Source organism: Schistocerca serialis, chromosome 3 (assembly GCF_023864345.2).
Source record: "Schistocerca serialis cubense isolate TAMUIC-IGC-003099 chromosome 3, iqSchSeri2.2, whole genome shotgun sequence".
NCBI lineage: Eukaryota > Metazoa > Arthropoda > Insecta > Orthoptera > Acrididae > Schistocerca > Schistocerca serialis.
This window is the reverse complement of record NC_064640.1, coordinates 877,697,384-877,721,766: the sequence shown is the minus strand read 5'-3', so window position 1 is coordinate 877,721,766 and position 24,383 is coordinate 877,697,384. Positions and strand designations below refer to the sequence as shown.

Here is a 24,383-nt window from a genome sequence, read left to right as displayed (position 1 = left end):
CAGAGGTCCTGGTTGGTGAAGGATCTATGTTCTACTGGTATTCAGGATTAAACCAAGTTGTTGTCTGGACTGAGCTACAAATGCATTACCATCAGCATACTGTATTTCAACTAATGCTGTATAAAGAGGAAAAGTTATTACTTTCATATAACTCACATTAATTAGTTTCCCATCTTTCCTCGAAGTTAATTGTATTCCTGGAAAAAGATCGTCTCTGAATTACAGCGGCAACATGAAAGAAAAATAAGGTGGGACGATCATGCATCCTTGCCTAGCACTGGAGTTGAAATAGAGTAGCTCAGCAACAGAGCCATTACGAGTGAGAGCTGCTGTCATATTCATGCAGAACAGTTCCAAAACAACAATAATGCAAAACTGTACAGATCTAAAAGCTTCCAAAAAGCTTCATGTTTTACCATGTGAGGCCATTAAAGACAATATAATGAGATCTATTTTATTCTCTTGATTTTCGCTGAAGCTGGCAAGCTGAGAATATCATATCCTTGGTTTCTCTAGAAGGCCTGAAGTTACACTGGCAATCTGGTAGTAACTCTTCAACTAGGGACATAGCATTAAATTACAATTATATTCCACAGCGGTTATTGCAGCCTGTATGATCTCCTTGTTTTAAACATGAGAACCGTCAGACTATTTCTGAAATCAGCAAGCATTTCTTCAATGATTATATTTTAACAGTCAGTTCATGCATGCATCTTATGAGATCCTCTCCACCTTGTTTGACAAGTTGCGCTGGTGTACGATCGTGACCTGTGGCCCTGTGTTGCTTTGGTTGATCGACATCACATTTAACTTCATGTAGTGTTGGTCTGGAGCCACGTTCTTCTTTGAAGAGTGGTTGTTCTATCATGTCGTATTCCTGTTCATCAATATCTAATTTCTGATTCAGATTTTCAAAATTTTCTTTCCAACTATTCAAAATGGAGCATTGATCTTTTAGAAGTGTACTATTATCACTGAAGCAAAGTGGACTTCTAAAGGTGGTGATGACATTTCGTTCTCCTGTCTGATGAAACTGCTATCTTCACAGTGGGATGTATTCTGACTCACCAAGCTTCTCAGTATCAAATGTGTGTCTACAGTTCTTCTTTTGTTTCGTTCCGTGAGCAGTTGATGGTAAATGCTTAACAGATCTAATAAGTCGGTGATATGTTCAACAGTCAGCGGCTCATGTCATCGTTTTACTGATGAAAACAACGTCTAGATCTCCCTTGTGGAGAATTACATGGTCAGTGAAAACCCAGTGCTTTGATCTAGCGAGCTGCCATGACATTTTGAAGCGTTCCTTTTGATGAAGGATAGTGTTAATAATCAATTCATGTTGAGCACAGTTTGAGATGGGTCTAGTACCACCGAATTTTTCACTGTCAACTCCCTCCTTGCCTGTGACACTACTGTACACTTTTTGGGTCTTACGCAGTCTAGCACTAAAATCGCTGCTGCAAACGTCGTCGAACTGTTCGTGCAGGTGGTTGTTGTCTTGCAAACGTCCCCATCTGTTGACTCAGGGATCGAGACGTGGCTGCACGATCCGTTACAGTCATGTGGATAAGATGCATGTCATCTCGACTGCTAGTTATACGAGGCCGTTGGGATCCAGCACGGCGTTCCGTATTACCCTCCTGAACCCACCGATTTCATATTCAGCTAACAGTAATTGGATCTCGACCAACACGAGCAGCAATGTCGCGATAAGATAAGCTTTATCAAAGTCGGGAACGTGGTGGTACGCATTTCTCCTCCTTACACGAGGCATCACGACAACGTTTCACCGGGTAACGTCGTCAACTGCTGCTTGTGTATGAGAAATCGGTTGGAAACTTTCCTCATGTCAGCATGTTGTAGATGTCGCCATCGGGGCCAACCTTGTTTGAATGCTCTGAAAAGCTAATCATTTGCATCTCACAGCATCTTCTTCCCGTCGGCTAAATTTCGCGTCTGTAGCACGTCATCTTCGTGGTGTAGCAATTTTAATGGCCAGTAGTGTAACTACTCCAATATGCACTGAATGAGGTCAATAAGGGGCCCCAAAGTTCAATACTTGATCGATTTAAGTCCATGTTAATTACTGGCACTTCCTACGATTCGGCGTCATGTGTCAGTTGCAAATAGGCGTCTGCAAATTCACAACATGAAAAACTCCCACCCCCTTTTACTCACATAAATTATTCCTTCATCGTCAAAACGGGTAGGCATTCATTAGTGACTATGATTTTTAGTAGTTTTGAAAACATCCAGCAGGCGTAATTTTTCATTACTTTTGCGTATAACTGCTAACGGCGTCGTCCAAGCGGTAGCAAGGATGGTCCCTGTGACCCCAATGTCCACTAAATTGTTCATTTTTGTTTTAACCTCATCCTGAAGAAGATAAGAAGATATTATGTAACGGCACATAGAGGATTTTACTTTGTTGAGAACGAATATTTCTCAAAATGTTCAAAGGTGTGTGAAATCTTATGGGAGTTAACTGCTAAGGTCATCAGTCCCTAAGCTTACACACTACTTAAACTAAATTATCCTAAGGACAAAAACACACACCCATGCCCGAGGGAGGACTCGAACCTCCACCGGGACCAGCCGCACAGGCGGATATTTCTATCGTGCTGTCCAGACAGCGTGTGAAAGTTGGAGTTCAATTAGAGGGAATTCAATGATAGAGAAGACGATAGAAAAAACACAGGGTATGATAGTATTTACTCTTATCGACCCGTAGCTATCACAATTTTTCGTAGGCAGGGTTGATATGGTCGAAATAGCTTACATCTCCAATATATTGCTCACAGGCATTCATCGTCAATTCCAGCCGGTGCGAGCTGTCATTAGAAAGTCCTTAGACAATAACATCACCATAATCAAGTGCAGGGACTATTAGTGATTCTACGAGTTTCTTTTTAAGATGGAGAGGAAACACTTTTTTAATATTTATGTAGTGGACGATGTGATGCTGAAACTTCTTACACACTGCAGTTGTGTGTTCAGTCCAGTCTCAACGATGATCCAGAACTATCCCCAAGATCTTTGCAGAAGAAGAAAATGTCATTTCTATGCACTTTGAGATGAAACTTGAAAGAGATTGTCTGAACTGAGTAGTAATAATTCTTTCGTGAGCGGCTAAGATTGCTTGTGTTTTAGAAGGATTAAGTTTCAATCTCGTGCTCTGCAACCACTCAGGTAAGGCAAGTAAGTGAGCATTTACGCATCTGATGGCAGTGCACAAGTTTATTGGACTTGCACTTAGGTATAACTGAATGTCGTCACTGTACAAAAGACATTTTCTGTGGGAGAGGATAGTCAACACATCACGAACACATAAAGAGAAAAGTAACGGACCGAATACTGATCATTGTAGGACCCTTGGTACCACATTCCTCCATTGTGACTTTTTGTTCGGATCACTACATTCGTTTAGTGGGATGTAAGATACGAATGGAACCATTGCACAGATCTCGAAGAAAAATATTGGCTTGTGGGTTTAGCAAGCAGAACGTCAAAGACGATAGTGTCGAAACCTTTGCTTTAAGCGAAAAAGCACATAGTAGTCACCTTTTGTTTTTCCATATCTTATTTCCGTTTGCCACTCAGTTTTATAAAAACAGTCGACCGGTATTCAACCTAAAGGTTATGTAATTAGTGAGCTGAACGTGAACTATGTATTCTAAAGCCTTAGATGATGCTGACAGAATGCAAATGTACCTGTACTTGGAGTGTTCTTTGATAGATACCTTTCTGGGTAATGGTTTTATGAGTCCCAATTTCCAGGTTCTCGTGAGGATGGCCGGCCAGTGTGGCCGAGCGGTTCTAGGCGCTTCAGTCTGGAACCGCGCGACCGCTACGGTCGCAGGTTCGAATCCTGCCTCGGGCATGGATGTGTGTGATATCCTTAGGTTAGTTAGGTTTAGCTAGTTCTAAGTTCTAGGGGACGGATGACCTCAGATGTTAAGTCCCACAGTGCTCAGAGCCATTTGAACCTTTTTTTTCGTGAGGATACTAGAAGACAAAGAATGGTTAAAAATGTCCATTATTTGGGCAGTAGTCGATCGACGAGGAAACTGGTCATTTGCACTGTAATATTACCGTGTGCTGCAGCTGTCAAACGAATTCGTGCAGCCGGACGTTGGGGCCGAGCGGTTCTAGAGGCATCAGTCTGGAACCGCGCGACCGCTACGGTCGCAGGTTCGAATCCTGCCTTGGGCATGGATGTGTGTGATGTCCTTAGGTTAGTTAGGTTTAAGTAGTTCAAAGTTCTAGGGAACTGATGACCTCAGATGTCAAGTCCCATAGTGCTCAGAGCCATTTGAACCATTTTTTTGAATTCGAGCTGCTGACTTCCTGATAGTATTAAAAAATATCGTATATTTCGCTGTCTTTGCTACATATTGAAACTGGAGAGAGAGATCTGTTGACAGTTAGAGGGATTGATTTCATTGAATCACTTACAACAGACTGGCCTCATTTACCACTTGCGACATTTGACTGATCTCGACGCTCAGCTTCGGGCGCTTCAGTTTCTTTGAGCCAGTTTATGATTGACGATGGAATCACATGAAAATTACATAGTAGTTTATAGGTGCGAGCTTTTTCCCTGCCTACCGTATTACAATGTGATGCTTGTTAGCTGCTACAGTCCGATGATTAGGTACCTGATGGACGTACAAGATAACTGTAATGCTCGACTGTTATTAATGATGTTGTTATGTTTATGCGACATTATAATTGTTGTTATCATTATCTATAACGCCCACGTAGGACACGACATCACCCCACAGTCGAACGCCTGCCGCATCGTGTACATCACGGCGTACATCACAGCCATCATCACGTTCGCCGCCTACTCTGCGGCGCTCATATCATCGCTGACGGTCGTGTCGGATGACCTGCCCTTCAGCGACATCGAGGGCCTGCTCAGGGACGGCACCTACACTGTTGGGGTCCTCAATCGCACCGAGACCTACCAAGGACTCACGGTTAGTTATCTACGAGGTGCATTCAAGTTCTAAGGCCTCCGATTTTTTTCTAATTAACTACTCACCCGAAATCGATGAAACTGGCGTTACTTCTCGACGTAATCGCCCTGCAGACGTACACATTTTTCACAACGCTGACGCCATGATTCCATGGCAGCGGCGAAGGCTTCTTTAGGAGTCTGTTTTGACCACTGGAAAATCGCTGAGGCAATAGCAGCACGGCTGGTGAATGTGCGGCCACGGAGAGTGTCTTTCATTGTTGGAAAAAGCCAAAAGTCACTAGGAGCCAGGTCAAGTGAGTAGGGAGCATGAGGAATCACTTCAAAGCTGTTATGACGAAGAAACTGTTGCGTAATGTTAGCTAGATGTGCGGGTGCGTTGTCTTGGTGAAACAGCACACGCGCAGCCCTTCCTGGCCGTTTTTGCTGCATTGCAGGAAGGAATTTGTTCTTCAAAACATTTTCGTAGGATGCACCTGTTACCGTAGTGCCCTTTGGAACGCAATGGGTAAGGATTACGCCCTCACTGTCCCAGAACATGGACGCCATCATTTTTTCACCACTGGCGGTTACCCGATTTTTTTTTTGGTGGCGGTGAATCTGTGTGCTTCCATTGAACTGACTGGCGCTCTGTTTCTGGATTGAAAAATGGCATCCACGTCTCATCCATTGTCACAACCGACGAAAAGAAAGTCCCATTCGTGCTGTCGTTGTGCGTCAACATTGCTTGGCAACATGTCACACGGGCAGCCGTGTGGTCGTCCGTCAGCATTCGTGGCACCCACCTGGATGACACTTTTCGCATTTTCAGGTCGTCATGCAGGATTGTGTGCACAGAACCCACAGAAATGCCAACTCTGGAGGCGATCTGTTTAACAGTCATTCGGCGATCCCCCAAAACAATTCTCTCCACTTTCTCGATCGTGTCGTCAGACCGGCTTGTGCGAGCCTGAGGTTGTTTCGGTTTGTTGTCACACGATGTTCTGCCTTCATTAAACTATCGCACCCATGAACGCACTTTCGACACATCCGTAACTCCATCACCACATGTCTCCTTCAACTGTCGATGAATTTCAATTGGTTTCACACCACGGAAATTCTGAAAACGAATGATTACACGCTGTTCAAGTAAGGAAAACGTCGCCATTTTAAGTATTTAAAACAGTTCTCATTCTCGCCGCTGGCGGTAAAATTCTATCTGCCGTATGGTGCTGCCATCTCTGGGACGTATTGACAATGAACGCGGCCTCGTTATAAAACAATGCGCATGTTTCTATCTCTTTCCAGTCCAGAGAAAAAAATCGGAGGCCTTAGAACTTGAATGCAACTCGTACCTTTCCTGTCTGACCACTTGAAATGGATCGCAAATCTGACGAATATCATAGAAACTTAATTTGTTTCGTCTTTCAAACCGATAGAGGTGGTGCTGTCGTTAATCCACTGGACTCGCAGTTGGACTGAGGATTCAAATCCCCGTTCGGCCACACAGATTTTATTTTACGTAGATTTCCAAAAATTACTTAAAGCAAATGAGAGAATGTTTCTTTTTTGTAGGAGACGGCGCATTTCCTTCTCCCTCCCCATCATTATACAATCCAATCCTGAAGTCAGACTCTAATGATCCTGTCATCGACAGGACGTGAAATCGAAGTGTTCTTCGGTTTGTCTGTCCATCAGGACTTATAAACAAATAATAAAGCTGACTGCGACATACGAGGGTTGCCCAGAAAGTAGTGCACCGCATTTTTTTTTCTTCAACAACTCTTTATTGGACTTAATGAGAATTACACACACGAAGGAATGGTGTTTTATTTACACACCCTATTTTTCCACGTAATCTCCATCCCGTTCTACGGCCTTCCTCCAGCCCAAAACAAGGGCGTGTATGCCCTGTCGGTACCAATCTTTGTTCTGGTGGCGGAGCCAGTGTTTCATTGTGTGAATCCCCTCCTCATCGTCCTCAAAATGCCTTCCACGAATGGCATCCTTTAATGGCCCAAACAAATGTAAGTCCGATGGGGCTAGGTCAGGTGTTCAAAAATGTTTCAAATGGCTCTGAGCACTATGGGACTTAACTTCTGAGGTCATCAGTCGCCTAGAACTTAGAACTACTTAAACCTAACTAACCTAAGGATATCACACACATCCATGTCCGAGGCAGGACTCGAACCTGCGACCGTAGCGGTCGAGCAGTTCCAGACTGTAGCGCCTAGAACCGCTCAACCACACCGCCCGGCTAGGTCAGGTGTGTCAGGTGTGACAGCCTTGGAAGTCTCCTCGACCGCTGCAAATCGTGGAGCTCCGCCGAACCGCCTTCTGATGACCTCACCCTCCGTGCCCAGCGACTAACTTTACTTCTATCGACAGCAGATCCTCCATAGTCTTTGCACAAGCGTTTGTGAATATTCCCCACAGTTTCTTTCTCTGCAGTGGGAAATTCAATGTCGGCACGTTGCTTGTAATGTACATCACCTACAGACGCCATTTTGAAACTGTCCTGCAACTACGCTATCCGTCGCAAGTGACGGAGACTGGGCACGCTCACTCAGAAAACTTCAAATAATAGGTCTACATACGTAACGACTCGCATTCGTTACATTGTTTTCGACTGAGAAAAAAAAAAAAATGCGGTGCCTTACTTTCTGGGCAACCCTCGTACGTCAGTTGATAAAACGAATAAAACCGTCAGTTTTTAAACTTTAACTATGCTAGCACTCGTTTTCGAACATCATGCACCTTCAATCGACTTGACGGACTTACACATTTGTCTTCGTTTTGCCGCTGTATTTTGAATTCTAGAGGTATAATTTTAAAAATAATGGTTGTCTCAACTCACATATATCTAGTAGTTTGGTTGATTTGGATTTGAATTCGGCAGGTGTCTTTGCAAAATGAAAATTTCCGCCCTGTGTTTTGAATTGAATATTAATATCTAAATTACAACAGACGAGCGGACCGGTCGGAATTTTCTTGTACTAATGTTCGATAAATATTATGAATGTGCACTTTCGATCACTGGCGTATGCACAGAGTTAATATACACTATCTGATCGAAACTATTCAGACACTTAATAGTGGACATCAATAAGGGGTGTGTGCACCCTTCACCTTTATGGTGGCTTGAAATCTGATGGAGATACTTTCAATTAGGTGTCTGAATATCAGTGGAGAAATGGCAGCCCATTCTTCTTCATGAGCCGAAACCAGAGAAAGTAGTGATATTGGAGGATGGTATCTGGAGCGAAGCCGACGTTCAGCCTCACGCCAAAGCTAATGGAGGTCAATTTTTATTTCCAGTGTTCTGTCCGCATGCATCAGTCACGTGACATAGCCTGTGTTCTACTCATATACAGCTATGTGTTCTGTATGTGCTTTAAAGCACTGTCTACTTCTGATCGTTAACGGTAAACCTGTCGGTCATCAGAGGACTTCCATCTCGTGTGTGAAGAAATTTGACACACTCATCCAAACGAGCTTTGAATTATGCGATCGCCCCTGTCGCATCTTGGGTGTAAAATCGAGACTTGGGGGTCATAACTAACTTAGTGGTAAGAGCTTGTGATGCGCTGCAATCACTGTGTACACATTTGCCCGACTGATGCGCTGTTTATAGAGTTAGTGGCTGAATGACTTGTAATTTTCACATGTCGGACGCTGCTGCTATGCGTTTATCTGTTTCCTTGTAGGATGTATCCCCCGCTACTATCATTTTATGTAGGCCTGATGCAGGCATCGTATAATTTCTGAACTATGATCAGATGTGAACAGTGGACAGTATACATCTCCGCAAAGCTGTATTGTGCTCGTATGATGCAAAGTAAATATTTTACGGGAGAAACTGTGAAGAAAGATGTATGTCTGATAGGCCGGAAACGTATTCGATCTAACATTATAGCCCGTTTTTAAGTGCAGAACGTTGTAGTCTTAGGAGTGCGTGTGTTTATGTTCTCTCTCTTACCAATACCTCCCAGGTACAGATCTTAGAGTCTAGAACAATAATTTAGAGTTGATAGCTTCGTTGGTTTAGGTAAAAATGTGTCGAACTCAATTCGTCTCGCCCGCATCTCGTGGTCGTGCGGTAGCGTTCTCGCTTCCCACGCCCGGGTTCCCGGGTTCGATTCCCGGCGGGGTCAGGGATTTTCTCTGCCTCGTGATGGCTGGGTGTTGTGTGCTGTCCTTAGGTTAGTTAGGTTTAAGTAGTTCTAAGTTCTAGGGGACTGATGACCATAGATGTTAAGTCCCATAGTGCTCAGAGCCATTTGAACCATTTTTTCAATTCGTCTCGAACTCCATCGCGTATAAAAATAAGCCTTTTCTTGTTCTTCTTAACTGTATGCTATTACATTTTGAAATCTGTTACTATAAATCGATAAGGAGTGCTAAGCTCCTCGACATTGTCACATCTCGAGAAATCTCGCACTCTTGGACGGGTTAGGACTAGGAAAGCTCTATTCATTAACAAGACGAGGAGTGTAGTGGTCTTCTTCTGATTGGATGGAGATTAATTCTCTAATGGTGCTGCAGGGCGGGTTTGTGAATGACTGTGTGAAGATAGTCTTTTACCCTAAGACAGGGAGAATGCTCTGTAACTCCCATACGCAGAGAGATGGATTGTAAATTAAGTACTATGCTCGAGGTCTTAGGAATATGTAGAGCACTCTCTGGTATACTTTGATTATTTATGTGTTCGAGAATTAACTGTGAACGGGCGTACTGAGTAGTCATCTATCCATGTTCGTAATGATACTCGCAAAGTAGAGAAGGAATGGTTTAGCTATGATACTGAACTTGGGGAAACATGCTGTCACATGACTGACCGGTGTTTGAGTCACTGTAAAATTCTTCGCGCTATCAAGTGTGTTGCTTAATATTACAGTACATCGGCGGTGTCTTTTCCATCCCATCCCTGCATTGGTGCGCTGTTGGTTACTACATAATGACTGACTGACAACGGTTGTTTGAGTTGGGGAAAAAGCTTTGTGGACGGATGACAAGGAGTCGCTAGCAGTGAAACAGTGATCGCGTACATGAGTGCAAAATGAGGAATCACTCGAAATGGAACGCAGAACCATCATCTATTCCGTCACTGTGACATATGAGTTTAAATGTAGAGGTCGTGAATCCCTTTTAGACGGTAGTTTGAAAACTCACCACAACGCAGCCAAACTCTTCTAGTTCCCTTATCTTGTAACTGTCTTTTATTTAAAATTATTGAGTGTTATGCTACCCGCCGTAAGAATATAATTTACACCGTACGATGTCTAGTTTTCTGTGAGAGGCCGAGGATCAGAGCGTCTTAATGTCAGTTTAGAACCTGACACAGACTTGGAAGTCGTGGCAGAAAAAAAAGGAAATGTTTGGCGTTGTACAAAAGCGTGTTAGAAAGCAGTGTTTGAAACAACTAAATAGGACAAGAGGGAGCGTCTCATACAATCATTCGCCTAGAGTGTAGGTGATCAGACTTTAAAGTGGCCTCTGCACTGCCTGTATATATTTAATAGGATCGTGTCCGCGTAGGCACCGGCAGTAGCAGTAGCAGTTTGAGGTGAGGGACTGGGAGCGCCGTTAGGAATGCTTGGAAAGCTGCACTCTGCGTTATTCTGGGGAAGTATTGTGAAATCTGTTTCTCTGCGCTGGAGGTCCGCCGCAGTTATGTGTCATCGATGCCTAGATGACTTGTAAATCGTATGAGCTTTTATAGTGCGTAATTTTTCTGTGTTGGGAGGGTAGAGAATAACGATGATAGCATGTTGGGCTGATTGCTAGTGTACATTTTTTCTCAGTCGGTACATCATCTACTACTACTACTACTAATGTTTGTGATCCTTCTCAATCAGTCATCGCCTATAGCTCGACGGATATATGGTGGAACCTCTGATATGGTCTCGAGACAGAATGCGTTGCGAATACTAAAGAATTTTCTAGTTAGGTCGGTGTGAGGGAGTCGCAAATACCTTTTGCATACCACGCCGAATGCGTTGCGAATACTAGAGAATTTTCTAGTTAGGTCAGTGTGAGGGAGTCGCAAATACCTCTTACCACGTTCCTTAGCATAATCACTTTCGAAATTCATTGATTTTATGACGAGGTTGCAGCGTTGGCTGATAATACGTATTCGTACGATCACCGTCCCGGTATTTGTCCGGAAAACACCGCCTCCTTCAGAGGTAATGTAAAGAGGGTATAGCATTTAACATGAATACTTGTGCGCACCTCTAGAACAAAGACCACTTGTGACAGTAACATGCAGTAGTTGTTGGGACCGTGCTTTTTCTTTAACATGGCATGAAACAGAACGCGAACCAGTCTGTCGTTGAGATTACCTTGAAACTAGCTATCCTTTAAGGAGTAGCTGCAGCTGTGCGATAGTATGTTTCATAGGCACCGAGAAAACATCCAAAGGCTGAATTTGTCCACTAGTTTCAGGTGGTGTTAATTGCAATGTCACACGCTTCTCAGGCGGGATGTTTAATCTAAAGGAGTATGATTTTTTTACGCAGACCAGGAATCAAGCAAAAGCAAATCATTTTAACCATCTCTTGCCCAAAAGCAGTGCTCATATCATAGTTGTAGCCAATTTCCGCACTCTTGCTTGCTGTGACGTAACTATTCCCTACGCAAACAACCTCATGAATCCACGGACCCTGCATGTCAGCAGGGGGCTGTTCAAGCTGATGAGGGCTCTGTAACGGTGTGGAGCGTGTGCAGTTGGAGTGATATGGGACCCCTGATTCGTCTAGATACGACTTTGACAAGTGACATATACGTAAGCATCCTGTCTGATCATTTGCACCCATTGATGTTCATTGTGCATTCCGACAGACTTGGGCAACTCCAGCGCGACAGTGCGACATCCCATACGTCCAGAATCGCTACACAGTGGCTCCAGGAACACTGTTCTGATTTTAAACACTTACGTTGGCCACCAAACTCCCCAGACATAAACATTATTGAACATATATGGGATGCCTACAAACGCGCTGTTCAGAAGAGATATCCTCCCCCTCGTACTCTTACGGATTTACAGAGAGCCCTGCAGGATTCATGGTGTCAGTTCCTAGCAGCACTACTTCAGACATTATTCGAGTCCATGCCAAGTCGTGTTTCGGCACCTCTACATGCTGGCGGGGGCCCTACATGATATTAGGCAAGTGTATCAGTTTCTTTGGCTCTTCAGTGTACCATGTACGTCTGTACGCTCTGCTTCAAGTTTCTGATGCTTTCCCCCACTTTGCTGTCACTCATGGCAGTTACCAAATCTGACCGGAAATATACCACTACCTTTGCAAGATTTCTGAAAGTTGCAATGGTTCATGGTTATCAAAAGGTGTTCCGAGTTGACTAAGGCACCTCGTCCAGGAATTGCCTGAGTTTACCCCTGGATCTATGTCACTCGGACTTTCAAACTACCCTTGACTTGCCTATACCCAAGATTTGACATTGGCCTTCTGGGCATCACTAGAGTAGACTGTTCTATGATACTGATGATATGGCAATTGGTAACATGGGAATTGTGTGAACTTTGTATGGAAAATTATTGGGAAATTAGAAAACACGTAATCTATCTTAGAGGATTATTACTTCGTTAATTCTATGGGCGATGGGATTATCTCGCCAGTTTCGTTTTCATTTGTGTGTGTTGCCGTCCCAGTTTTTTATTTTGCCTTCATTTCTGTCTTTATTTATTTCTTCCTTTTTAGTTTCTAAACTCATCACTTGCTTCACACCTGCAGAGAGAGGTGTATTTCTGAGTAGTGTGTCGTCGCCCCCTGAGGCATAGCAGAGTATGCCTCCGCTTTTATTTTCGGTTTATGGCAATAAGTCTTGCTACTAACAGCGCCCTGCTTTACGTGCTGCGTCAACACTAGAGGATGGCGGCATTTTTGGAGAGGAATTAATTAATTTCGGCTGCGTTGCACCACTCAACACGAAGAAATCGGATGATGCACTTCGCACTTGGTGAGAGACTATTGCTCTAGGCATGTTTGCGTGCACACTGCGCGCTCACAAGGCATACCTTGAGTGCGAGATCGCAAATTCAATCATTTGTAAGGCTCACCTGAAACTGTTGTGTTAACAATTATGACGGGAACAATATTATCTGACAATGACTCATCATGTACATCAGGAGGGCGACGGAGAATGAGTGTCCGGAAGGTGCAGATGTCGACCTACAGGACATGTGTATTAAACTTCACTAAACGATATCGTCAACATTCAAGAAATGTTCAAAGCAAACCATTAACTGGCACAATGAACATCGAATGAAACATGCTGCGCCACAGTGATCGCAAATATTCACACCATCAAGATCGAAGGCAAACTCGTTGGGAGTTACAAACAGCTCAGGTATCCACTCTTCAAGAAGGCGTATAGAACAATGTTGGTGTAACGGGGTGATGAGAACTCGTGGAAAGTGATGTCATGCAACAGAACGCGAACCAGTCTGTCGTTGAGATTACCTTGACACTAGCTATCCTTTAAGGAGTAGCTTCAAATGGGCGATAGTATGTTTCATAGGCAGCGAGAAAACATCCAAAGGCTGAATTTGTCCACTGCAATGTCACACGCTTCTCAGGAGAGATAGTTTGCTCTAAAGGAGTATGATTTTTATACGCAGACTAAGAATCAAGCAAAAGAAAGTTATTTTAACCATCTCTTGCTGAAAAGCCGTGCTTATATCATAGTTGTAGCCCATTTCCGCACTCTTGCTTGCTGTGACGTAACTATTCCCTGCTATCCTTGCAAGACCACGCACACGTGGGGAAGAGCATCTCCAGCTTTTCGCAGCACAAAAAATAACTTTCCAGCCAATTTACCATCCAGATTGTGTGTGTGGAATCTTATGGGACTTAACTGCTAAGGTCATCAGTCCCTAAGCTTACACACTACTTAACCTAAATTATCCTAAGGAGAAACACACACACCCATGCCCGAGCGAGGACTCGAACCTCCGCCGGGACCAGCCGCACAGTCCATGACTGCAGCGCCGAAGACCGCTCGGCTAATCCCGCGCGTCCCATCCAGATTAACAGTCGGCATATTTGTATACGAATGTATTAAGGCACTGATGTTAGTTGATCTTGATACAACTCTGTTGGTACCTCTAATTTCCAGGGTTCCTTTCATACGCATTTCCTCTTCAAATACCAGTTGGTCGTGGCTGAAAACAAATTCCTTACTGAACGGTGGGATAAGTTTGTTTATCTCATCCACAAATTTTAGTGTCGATTCCGCAGTTTGCTGTGAATCGTCAAGTTGACACTTGTTTGAAATTTTCGTTATCTTGCGTTTTCCAATACTGAAACACTGTTTAAAATTATGCAACCATCCACTACTTCCATTGGAATCCTTGTAATCTATGTCGCAAGCACTCTGACGAGCATAACGTAGTAAGTAACTCTTATGCACATGCTGTAACTTCTATCGAGCACCCTTGAAATGCGCAAACACGAGTATTTGTAACCAGTGGCCTTGTTCTCCCTCGAATACCCGTAGTTTTTCTTACGCACTACACGATCATATTGCTGCGGACTTATTCGAAATCTGTTCATAATTTTTTTACTATTCTGCGGATGATCTTCCATGTATGTAATTATATTCAGCACCTGCTCCTTGGACAACGATAGTCCTTCGCCATGTTACACTTTAGACGGGATTTGTAGCTCCCTGTCCGACAAGGATAATGAACTACATGGATCGTCACCTGTTTCAGTATCACTTTCACTTGCTAAGCACATATCGTAATCATTGTATTCCTCACGTACATTATCCGCACAGCAGAACGTATACGGCATCACACATTCCACTGACACGTTTTGCACAAATGCTTATATTTCATCTGCCACTTCTTTCTCACTCTGCGAAATTCCTAGGGTTCCGTTCTGAGATAATGTCAACTTCTGCAACTGCTGTTGTTGATATAAAGCATGTTTGCTTTGTTTATCGTTGTCATTCCTCTGCATTGTGTCAACACCACTAGCACTGTAGCACTGCTGTGAATTACTTGTCGGCTAAGCATACGTATTACACCGAAGAGCCAAAGAAACTGGCGCAGCTGCCTAACATCAAAAAAATGGTTCAAATGGCTCCGAGCACTATGGGACTTAACTACTGTGGGCATCAGTCCCCTAGAACTTGGAACTACTTAAACCTAGCTAACCTAAGGACATCACACACATCCATGCCCGAGGCAGGATTCGAACCTGCGGCCGTAGCGGTCGCGCTGTTCCAGACTGTAGCGCCTAGAACCGCTCGGCCACCATGGCCGGCTGCCTAACATCGTGTAGGGCCCCCGCGAGCAGGTAGGAGTGCCGCAGCACGACGTGGCATGGATTCGATTAATGTCTGACGTAGTGTTGGAAGGAACTGACACCATGAATCCTGCAGGGCTGTCCCTAAATCCGTAAGAGTACGAGGCGGTGGAGATCTCTTCTGAACAGCACATTGCAAGGCATTCCAGATATGCTCCATAATTTTCATGTCTCGGGAGTTTGGTGGCCAGCCGAAGAGTTTAAACTCAGAAGAGTGTCCTTGAGTGACTCTGTAGCAATTCTGGACGTGTGGGGTGTCGCATTGTCGCGCTGGAATTGCCCAAGTCCGTCGGGATGCACAGTGGATATGAATCGATGCAGGTGATCAAACACGATGCTTACATACGCGTCACTTGTCCGAATAGTACCTAGACGTATCGCCGGCAGCGGTGGCCGTGCGGTTCTGGCGCTGCAGTCCGGAACCGCGGGACTGCTACGGTCGCAGGTTCGAATCCTGCCTCGGGCATGGGTGTGTGTGATGTCCTTAGGTTAGGTAGGTTTAAGTAGTTCTAAGTTCTAGGGGACTTATGACCTAAGATGTTGAGTCCCATAGTGCTCAGAGCCATTTGAACCATTTTTGAACCTAGAAGTATCAGCGGTTCCGTATCACTCCAACTGCACACGCCCCGCTCTTGAAATGTCGCCTGCTGACATCCAGGTTCCATGGATTCATGAGGCTGTTCCATACCCGTACACGTCTATCCGCTCGATACAGTTTAAAACGAGACTCGTCCGATCAGGCAACATGTTTGAGACTTAACATCTGAGATCATCAGTCCCCTAGAACTTAGGACTGCTTAAACCGAATTAACCTAAGGACGCGCGTTTCCAGACTGAAGCGACTAGAACCGCTCGGCTACAACGGCCGGCCAGGGAGTACTGACGTTCATGACACATTGAAGAGCCAAAGAAACTGTTACACTTGCCTAATATCATATAGGGCCCCCACCAGCACGTAGAAGTGCCGCAACACGACTTGGCATGGACTCGAATAATGTCTGAAGTAGTGCTGGTAGGAACTGACACCATGAATCCTGCAGGGCTCTCTGTAAATCCGTAAGAGTACGAGGGGGAGGAGATCTCTTCTGAACAGCTCGTTTGTAGGCATCCCACATATGTTCAATAATGTTTATGTCTGGGGACTTTGGTGACCAGCGGAAGTGTTTAAAATCAGAACAGTGGCTCTGAGCACTATGGGACTCAACTGCTGAGGTCATTAGTCCCCTAGAACTGAGAACTAGTTAAACCTAACTAACCTAAGGACATCACAAACATCCATGCCCGAGGCAGGATTCGAACCTGCGACCGTAGCGGTCTTGCGGTTCCAGACTGCAGCGCCGTTAACAGTGTTCCTAGAGCCGCTGTGTAGCAATTCTGGTCGTATGGGATGTCGCATTGTCGCACTGGACACTGTCGGAATGCACAATGAACATGAATGGGAGCAAGTGATCAGACAGGACGCTTACGTACGTGTCACTTGTCAAAGTCGTATCTAGACGAATCAGGGGTCCCATATCACTCTAGATGCACACGCCCCACACCATTACAGAGCCCTCAGCAGCTTGAACAGTCCCCTGCTGACATGCAGGGTCCATGGATTCATGAGCTGGTTTCATACCCGTACACGTCCGTCTGCTCGATACCATTTGAAACGAAACTCGTTCGACGAGGCAACATGTTTCCAGTCATCAACAGTCCAATGTCGGTGTTGACGGGCCCAGGCGAGGCTTAAAGCTTTGTGTCGTGCAGTCATCAAGAGTACGCGAGTGGGCCTTCGTCACTGAAATCCCATATCGATGATGTTTCATTGAGTGGCTCGCACGCTGACAATTGTTGACGGCCCAGCATTGAAATCTCCAGCAGTTTGCGGAAGGGTTGCACTTCTGCCACACTGAACGATACTCTTCAGTCGTCGTTGGTCCTGTTCTTGCAGGATCTTTTTCCAGCCGTAGCGATGTCGGAGATTTGATTTTTCTCCGGATTCCTAATGTTCACTGTACACTAGTGAAATGGTCGTACAGGGAAATCCCCACTTCATCGCTACCTCGGAGGTGCTGTGTCGCTCGTGCGTCGACTATAACACCACGTTCTAACTCACTTAAATGTTGATAACCTATCATTGTATCAGCAGTAGCCGATCTAACAACTGCGCCAGACTCTTGTTGTCTTACATAGGCTTTTCCGACCGCAGCGCTGTATTCTGCCTGTTTACATATCTCTGTATTTGCATACGCATGACTGTACCAGTTTCTTTGGGAGTTCAGTGTACGTGAATGTGTGGTGTCCGCTACGAAAGAACAGACACCAATCATTCATATAATTGATTCGCCTCGATGGGCAATGAAGCCACCATCTTCAGTGCAGATGCAGAACTACGCTCGACGTCCTGCAGGAATTTCGAAGTATCGAGCACGGAGGACTTGGACGGCGACGGCAGGTAGGTGGTGCTAGGTGGGAATGTGACTTGGGCCAAAGGCGCAATGTTTGTAAATACTGTGTCTGGGTGGCGCAGTGGCTAACCCAACAGCCTAGTAAACAGGAGGTTCGCTATTCTATGATACGTTTTCACTCGTTGCTGCTGACCGCAGCTCGTGGTCTTGCGGTAGCGTTCTCGCTTCCCGCGCAAGGGGTCCCGGGTTCGGTTCCCGGCGGCGTCCAGGGATATTTCTGTGCCTCGTGATGACTGGGTGTTGTGTGTCTTTCATCATCATTGACCCGAAAGTCACCGAAGTGGCGTCAGCTAAAAAGGACTTGCAATTCAGGCGGCCGAACACCCCGCATAGGGTCTCCCGGCCAAGAATACCGTACGATCATTTCATTTCACTCGTCGCCGCTGATTCTCCATTACTTCTCAATGCAGATGACATCAACAGTTCCTTCCATTTTCTTTCCTTCCCTCCCCCCTGCCCCCCTTCACTTTCAATTTACAGTTCAACTACGCTCATTGTCAGTAGCCTCATTCTGTGCTCAGGGCCGGCGCAAGGCAGTGCGATACGTGCGCCCGCACGGGGCGTCACTTTCCGAGGGGCAGCAGAAGACGAAATCTAATTTGGAAATTCGAATGCAGTGTTCGATACTGCGGTTACATGTGAAGCAGGAAGCAATTTTGCTAAGCCCTTCAATGGCAGTTTCTGAGTGTTTTATTCTTCCCGCATTATGGAAAAAATTGTTGAACATTACTACAGTCAACCATGTACAATACTTACAGTGTCTAGAAGTATTCCGAATGAGTAAATAGGCTGCGAGTAATTACAAGGGATAAAGACATTGCTAATAAGCCTGGCATAAATTGAGTTTCGACCTATTTTTGAAAATTTTTGCCATCCCTTTCTGAGTGATAGTCGGACGTTTTGGTTTTTGAACCATGAAAGGCCTGTCTCCGCCTGCATGTACAACAATTAAACTCTTACCGGCACTTTTGTTTGACAATACTACTCGCACACTATCACTTTGCGAACATTTATTTACTGTATGATGCGTGTGAATCCATGTTTCATCTTAGCAAACTACCGGTCGCTTTGATTCTGATGAAAACCTGGGAAAGTATGGTCTTTTAGCAACAATGTCCTCTCGTCCGCACAAAACAAAACGTTAATTTTGACATCTTCTAAAACAAAAATCCATAGACAGAACATTGCTACTAAAGGTTTCCTTGCTAGCTTTGAAGCTCATCTCTATTTGACAAAAGTTGTGCACTTTTCGCAAAGTTTGTATTTCTTTCTATTGTTCGTAATGCCATAGAAATTGTTGCCTGATAATACGTTTATCAATATCATCGGTCACATACTCATTGTGAGCTTCCGATGTAGATTGTTACTGCAGGACAGCTGCAATGCTGTCCCGTCTCGGGTGTCATAGTGGGACAATTGCTAAGCTGTGCTGTCTAGTGTGTCACAGTGAAACAGCTGACTCGTTGTCAAATCTAATGTGTCATCATAGGACACCTGCCTCGATGTTCTGTCTAGTGTGTCGTCGTGGGACAAGTAGTGTGCTGCCCCGTCGAGTGTATTCCTGTGGGAGACCTGGCGTACTGTCCTGCCGAGTGTGTCACCGTGAGATGACACCACACTGCTCCACCCATTGATTCGTCATCGACAGGTGCAGCATCGCAACATGTAGTCTGTCAACATAAGAAATTTAATTGCAATACCTTTGGACAGCTGCATCACTACCCATGTAGCATGCCATTAAGGTGTAGATTCAGTGCTATCCTGCCTCATGTGTTGCATTGGGACAACTGCTACGCTGCCCCCGCTATTATTCTCGACGACGATATACCTGGTTTGGTGTCCCATTTAGTTATTCACTATGAGTCAGGTGTATAAGTACACCACACAGGCAGTTGTGATGCGGAAAATGCAGTGCTATCCAATCTATTGCACAAACATGGAACAGATGCTGCCCCATCTAGAGTTAACTGACATCTATGCTATCTGACAGATAGTGTTTGGTCATCCAGCTGACGTTTTCTGAAGAGTGCATCTCACAAAGTCCCAATAATAGGAGGTCCTATCAGTATGATTGAGTGTTCTTTCACGTTCTTTAATAATTTCAAACGAACGTTGATCAGCATATTTTTCTAGCCTTCTGTCTATATCTATTCGCCCAAAACAAGACAGTACTCTGTCTCATCCACTAATAAATTTCATTAAGGACACTATCATTACCAAGACACACTACAAACCAGGGGACTGATGACCTCAGATGTTAAGTCCCATAGTGCTCAGAACCATTTGAATATACTACAAACCATCACGTCTTCAGTCCAATGCCACATGTTATATTGCAGCTCCTCATAGCAAAAGAAGTGGTCCTCTATTAGATAATCCTGTGACGTTACCCTGAAAGTGTCCATATGATTCGTAATTTACAAGCAGCTACTTTCTCATGGTAATCAAATGTTATATTGCAGCTCCTCATAGCAAAAGAAGTGGTCCTCTATTAGATAATCCTGTGACGTTACCCTGAAAGTGTCCATATGACTCGTAATTTACAAGCAGCTACTTGCTCATGGTAATCAAATGTAACTTTTCATCACTTTTCTCAGTGGCGTACATATACATCTGGTTGTAAAGTGGGCATTGCAACACCACCTTTGGGACGATAATACAATATGCTTTATGAAATGTTATTTTCAGATTTATGAGTTAGTATCAACTGTATTTAAGCATATTTGTTTACTTAACAGTAAATTCGTTTGGAGCTACTTATTGGCTGCCGGCCGCGGTGGGCGAGCGGTTCTAGGCACTTCAGTCCGGAACAGCGCGACTGCTACGGTCGCAGGTTCGAATCCTGCCTCGGGCGTGGATGTGTGTGATGTCCTTAAGTTAGTTAGGTTTAAGTAGTTCTAAGTTCTAGGGGACTGATGACCTCAGAAGTTAAGTCCCACAGTGCTCAGAGCCATTATTTTTTTTATTTATTTATTCTTTTTTGCTTCTTCTTGGGTGCTTGTTTAACCGTAGCCTCGCTGTACCTCGTCACGTGACGTACTTCCTGGCACTGCCGCGTCATCACTTCGCCTTTCCAGGCAATAAGTATTGTTGCGCTCTCTACAACGAAAACTACAGAATTCGTTTCGGTAGTTGGCCGAGGGAGTCAAGATTGGTCAGAAGCACTTTCACTGTGTTTCGTAAGAAAAATTGTGGTTGATTGCTGACATTTCCTACAGATTTGTTTAACCCTGTGGTGCATGAGTATCACTGCAGTGGACAACTTTTAATTGTTAATTCTCTGGCGGTTTCAATCAGTCATGAGGCTGCAAATGCATGCAGGATACAACACCAGTAGGGAGTGCCCGCTGCAGTAAACTGTGTGCATTTGCAGCCTCAGGACTGATTGAAGCCGCGCGGTATTAGCCGCTGCAGTCTTGGACTGTGCTGCTGGTCCCGGCGGAAGTTCGAGTCCTCCCTCGGGCATGGGTGGGTGTGTTTGTCCTTAGGATAATTTAGGTTAAGTAGTGTGTAAGCTTAGGGACTGATGACCTTAGCAGTTAAGTCCCATAAGATTTCACACACATTTGAACATTTTTTTTTTTTTGTTACTTACTGTACAAATACAATTATAGTGGTCAACATTCTTGTACTACTAGGTTTCGCTTGACGCTATGCACCACAGGGTTAAATAAAATTCCACAAACGTTTTATTAAAAAGAACCGGAAGGGGGGGGGGGCGGCTGTTTAGCAGCTCGCACGGGGCGGCACTTGGGCTTGCGCCGGCCCTGCCTGCTCAAAAAAAAAAAAAAAAAAAAAAAAAAAAAAAGGCTCTGAGCACTATGGGACTTAACATCTGTGGTCATCAGTCCCCTAGAACTTAGAACTACATAAACCTAACTAACCTAAGAACACCACACACAACCATGCCCGAGGCAGGATTCGAACTTGCGACCGTAGCGGTCACTCGGCTCCAGACTGAAGCACCTAGAGCCGCCGGCCACACCGGCCGGCGCCCTGCCTGTGCTGGGATATTTCCAGTTCCGCTCCCTGTTGCCATTAGCAGCCAATATTGTGGTTGCATGGTAGATAATATCTAGGGCGTCAGATGCTGTAAACATCATTGTCCTTTTGAGACCCCGCACTAAAGGGAAGCCTGCCGCGGTGGCCGAGCGGTTCTAGGCGCTTCTGTCCGGAACCGCGCGACTGCTACGGTCGCAGGTTCGAATCCTGCCTCGGGCATGGATGTGTGTGATGTACTTAGGTTAGGTTTAAGTAGTTCTAAGTTCTAGGGGACTGATGACCTCAGACGTTAAATCCTATAGTACTCAGAGCCATTTGAACCATTTGAACTAAAGGGAAGTGAAACTGCCACGTGACGCAGTCGACATGCGTACTAAAGTCAGTGCCCAACCCATCTGCGCAAAAGCTTCATTAGATGCAACAAGTCCACTAAAGAGACGGCTTACACTACACTCTTTCGTCCTCTGTTGGAATATTGCTGCGCGGTGTGGGATCCTTACCAGGTGGGATTGACGGAGGACATCGAAAGGGTGCAAAAAAGGGCAGCTCGTTTTATATTATCACGTAATAGGGGAGAGAGTGTGGCAGATATGATAGGCGAGTTGAGATGCAAGTCATTAAAGCAAAGACGTTTTTCGTTGCGGCGGGATCTATTTAAGAAATTTCAGTCACTAACTTTCTCTTCCGAATGAAAAAGTATTTTTGTTGAGCCCAACCTACATAGGTAGGAATGATCATCAAAATAAAATGAGAGAACTCAGAGCTCGAACAGAAAGGTTTAGGTGTTCGTTTTTCCCGCGCGCTATTCGGGAGTGGAATGGTAGAGAGACAGTATGATTGTGGTTCGATGAACCCTCTGCCAAGCACTTAAATGTGAATTGCAGAGTAATGATGTAGATGTAGATGTAGATTGTAAAATTTTAGTCTCGACATTGACAAGTATGATAGCGCAGAACGTGTGGGTCGGCAGAAGGCAGAGCCTGGCAGCTTGAACCGGCTGCTGTTCGAGCGGCAGATGGCGCCGTTCGAGGACAGCTTCCCGCGGACGATAGACGTGGCGCTGCGGCGTGTGTGCGGACAGAAGCGCTACGCGTTCTACGGGCTGGAAGACGCCGTCAAGGCACTGCTGCGCCACGCCAACTGTTCCGTCGCCGCGCTGCCCTACTCTACCTACCCGCACAGCGTCGTCTTCGCCTTCTCACAGCGAAGTCCTTACCAGGGCATTATTAACTACAAGTAAGTCCACACTCAATTTACACTACTGGCCATTAAGATTGTTACACCAAGAAGAATTGCAGATCATAAAGGGGTATTCATTGGACAAATATATTATACTAGAACTGACATGTGATTACATTTTCACGCAATTTGGATGCATAGATCCTGAGAAATCAGTACCCAGAACAACCACCTCTGGCCGTAATAACGGCCTTGATACGCCTGGGCAATGAGTCAAACAGAGCTTGGATGGCTTGTACAGGTACAGCTGCCCATGCAGCTTCAACACGATACCACAGTTCATCAAGAGTAGTGACTGGCGTATTGTGACGAGCCAGTTGCTCGGCCAGACGTTTTCAATTGGTGAGAGATCTGGAGAATGTGCTGGCCAGGGCAGCAGTCGAACATTTTCTGTATCCAAAAAGGCCCGTACAGGACCTGCAACATGCGGTCGTGCATTATCCTACTGGAATGTAGGGTTTCGCAGGGATCGAATGAAGGGTAGATCCACGGGTCGTAACACATCTGAAATGAAACGTCCACTGCTCAAAGTGCCGTCAATGCGAACAAGAGGTGACAAAGACATGTAACCAGTAGCACCCCATAATATCGGGTGATACGCCAGTATAGCGATGACGAATACACACTTCCAATGTGCGTTCACTGCGATGTCGCCAAACACGGATGCAACCATCATGATGCTGTATACAGAACCTGGATTCATCCGAAAAAATGACGTCTTGCCATTCGTGCACCCAGGTTCGTCGTTGAGTACACCATCGCAGGCGCTCCTGTCTCTGATGCAGCGTCAAGGGTAACCGCAGCCATGGTCTCCGAGCTGATAGTCCATGCTGCTGCAAACGTCGTCGAACTGTTCGTGCAGATGATTGTTGTCTTGCAAACGTCCCCATCTGATGACTCAGGGATCGAGACGTGGCTGCACGATCCGTTACAGCCATGCGGATAAGATGCCTGTCACCTCGACTGCTAGTGATACGATGCCGTTGGGATCCAGCACGGCGTTCCGTATTACCCTCCTGAACCCACCGATTCCATATTCTGCTAACAGTCATTGGATCTCGACCAACGCGAGCACCAATGTCGGGATACGATAAACCGCAATCGCGATAGGCTACAATCCGACCTTTATCAAAGTCGGGAACGTGATGGTACGCATTTCTCCTCCTTACACGAGGCATCACAACAACGTTTCACCAGGCAACGCCGGTCAACTGCTGTTTGTATATGAGAAATCGGTTGGAAACTTTCCTCATGTCAGCACGTTGTAGGTGTTGCAACCGGCGCCAACCTCGTGTGAATGCTCTGAAAAGCTAATCATATGCACATCACAGCATCTTCTTCCCGTCGGTTTAATTTCGAGCCTGTAGCACGTCATCTTCGTGATGTAGCAATTTTAAT

General features: G+C 45.2%; 1 protein-coding gene across 1 annotated transcript in view; it reads left to right on the top strand.

The window, feature by feature from the left end:
* Positions 1-24,383, top strand: part of LOC126471293 (glutamate receptor 1-like) — a 64,137-nt gene that overhangs the window by 9,553 nt on the left and 30,201 nt on the right. The window contains exons 2-3 of the mRNA XM_050099412.1: positions 4,765-4,982; positions 22,717-22,982. Coding sequence (XP_049955369.1) covers positions 4,765-4,982; positions 22,717-22,982 — 484 coding nt within the window. The remainder of the gene's footprint in view (positions 1-4,764; positions 4,983-22,716; positions 22,983-24,383) is intronic.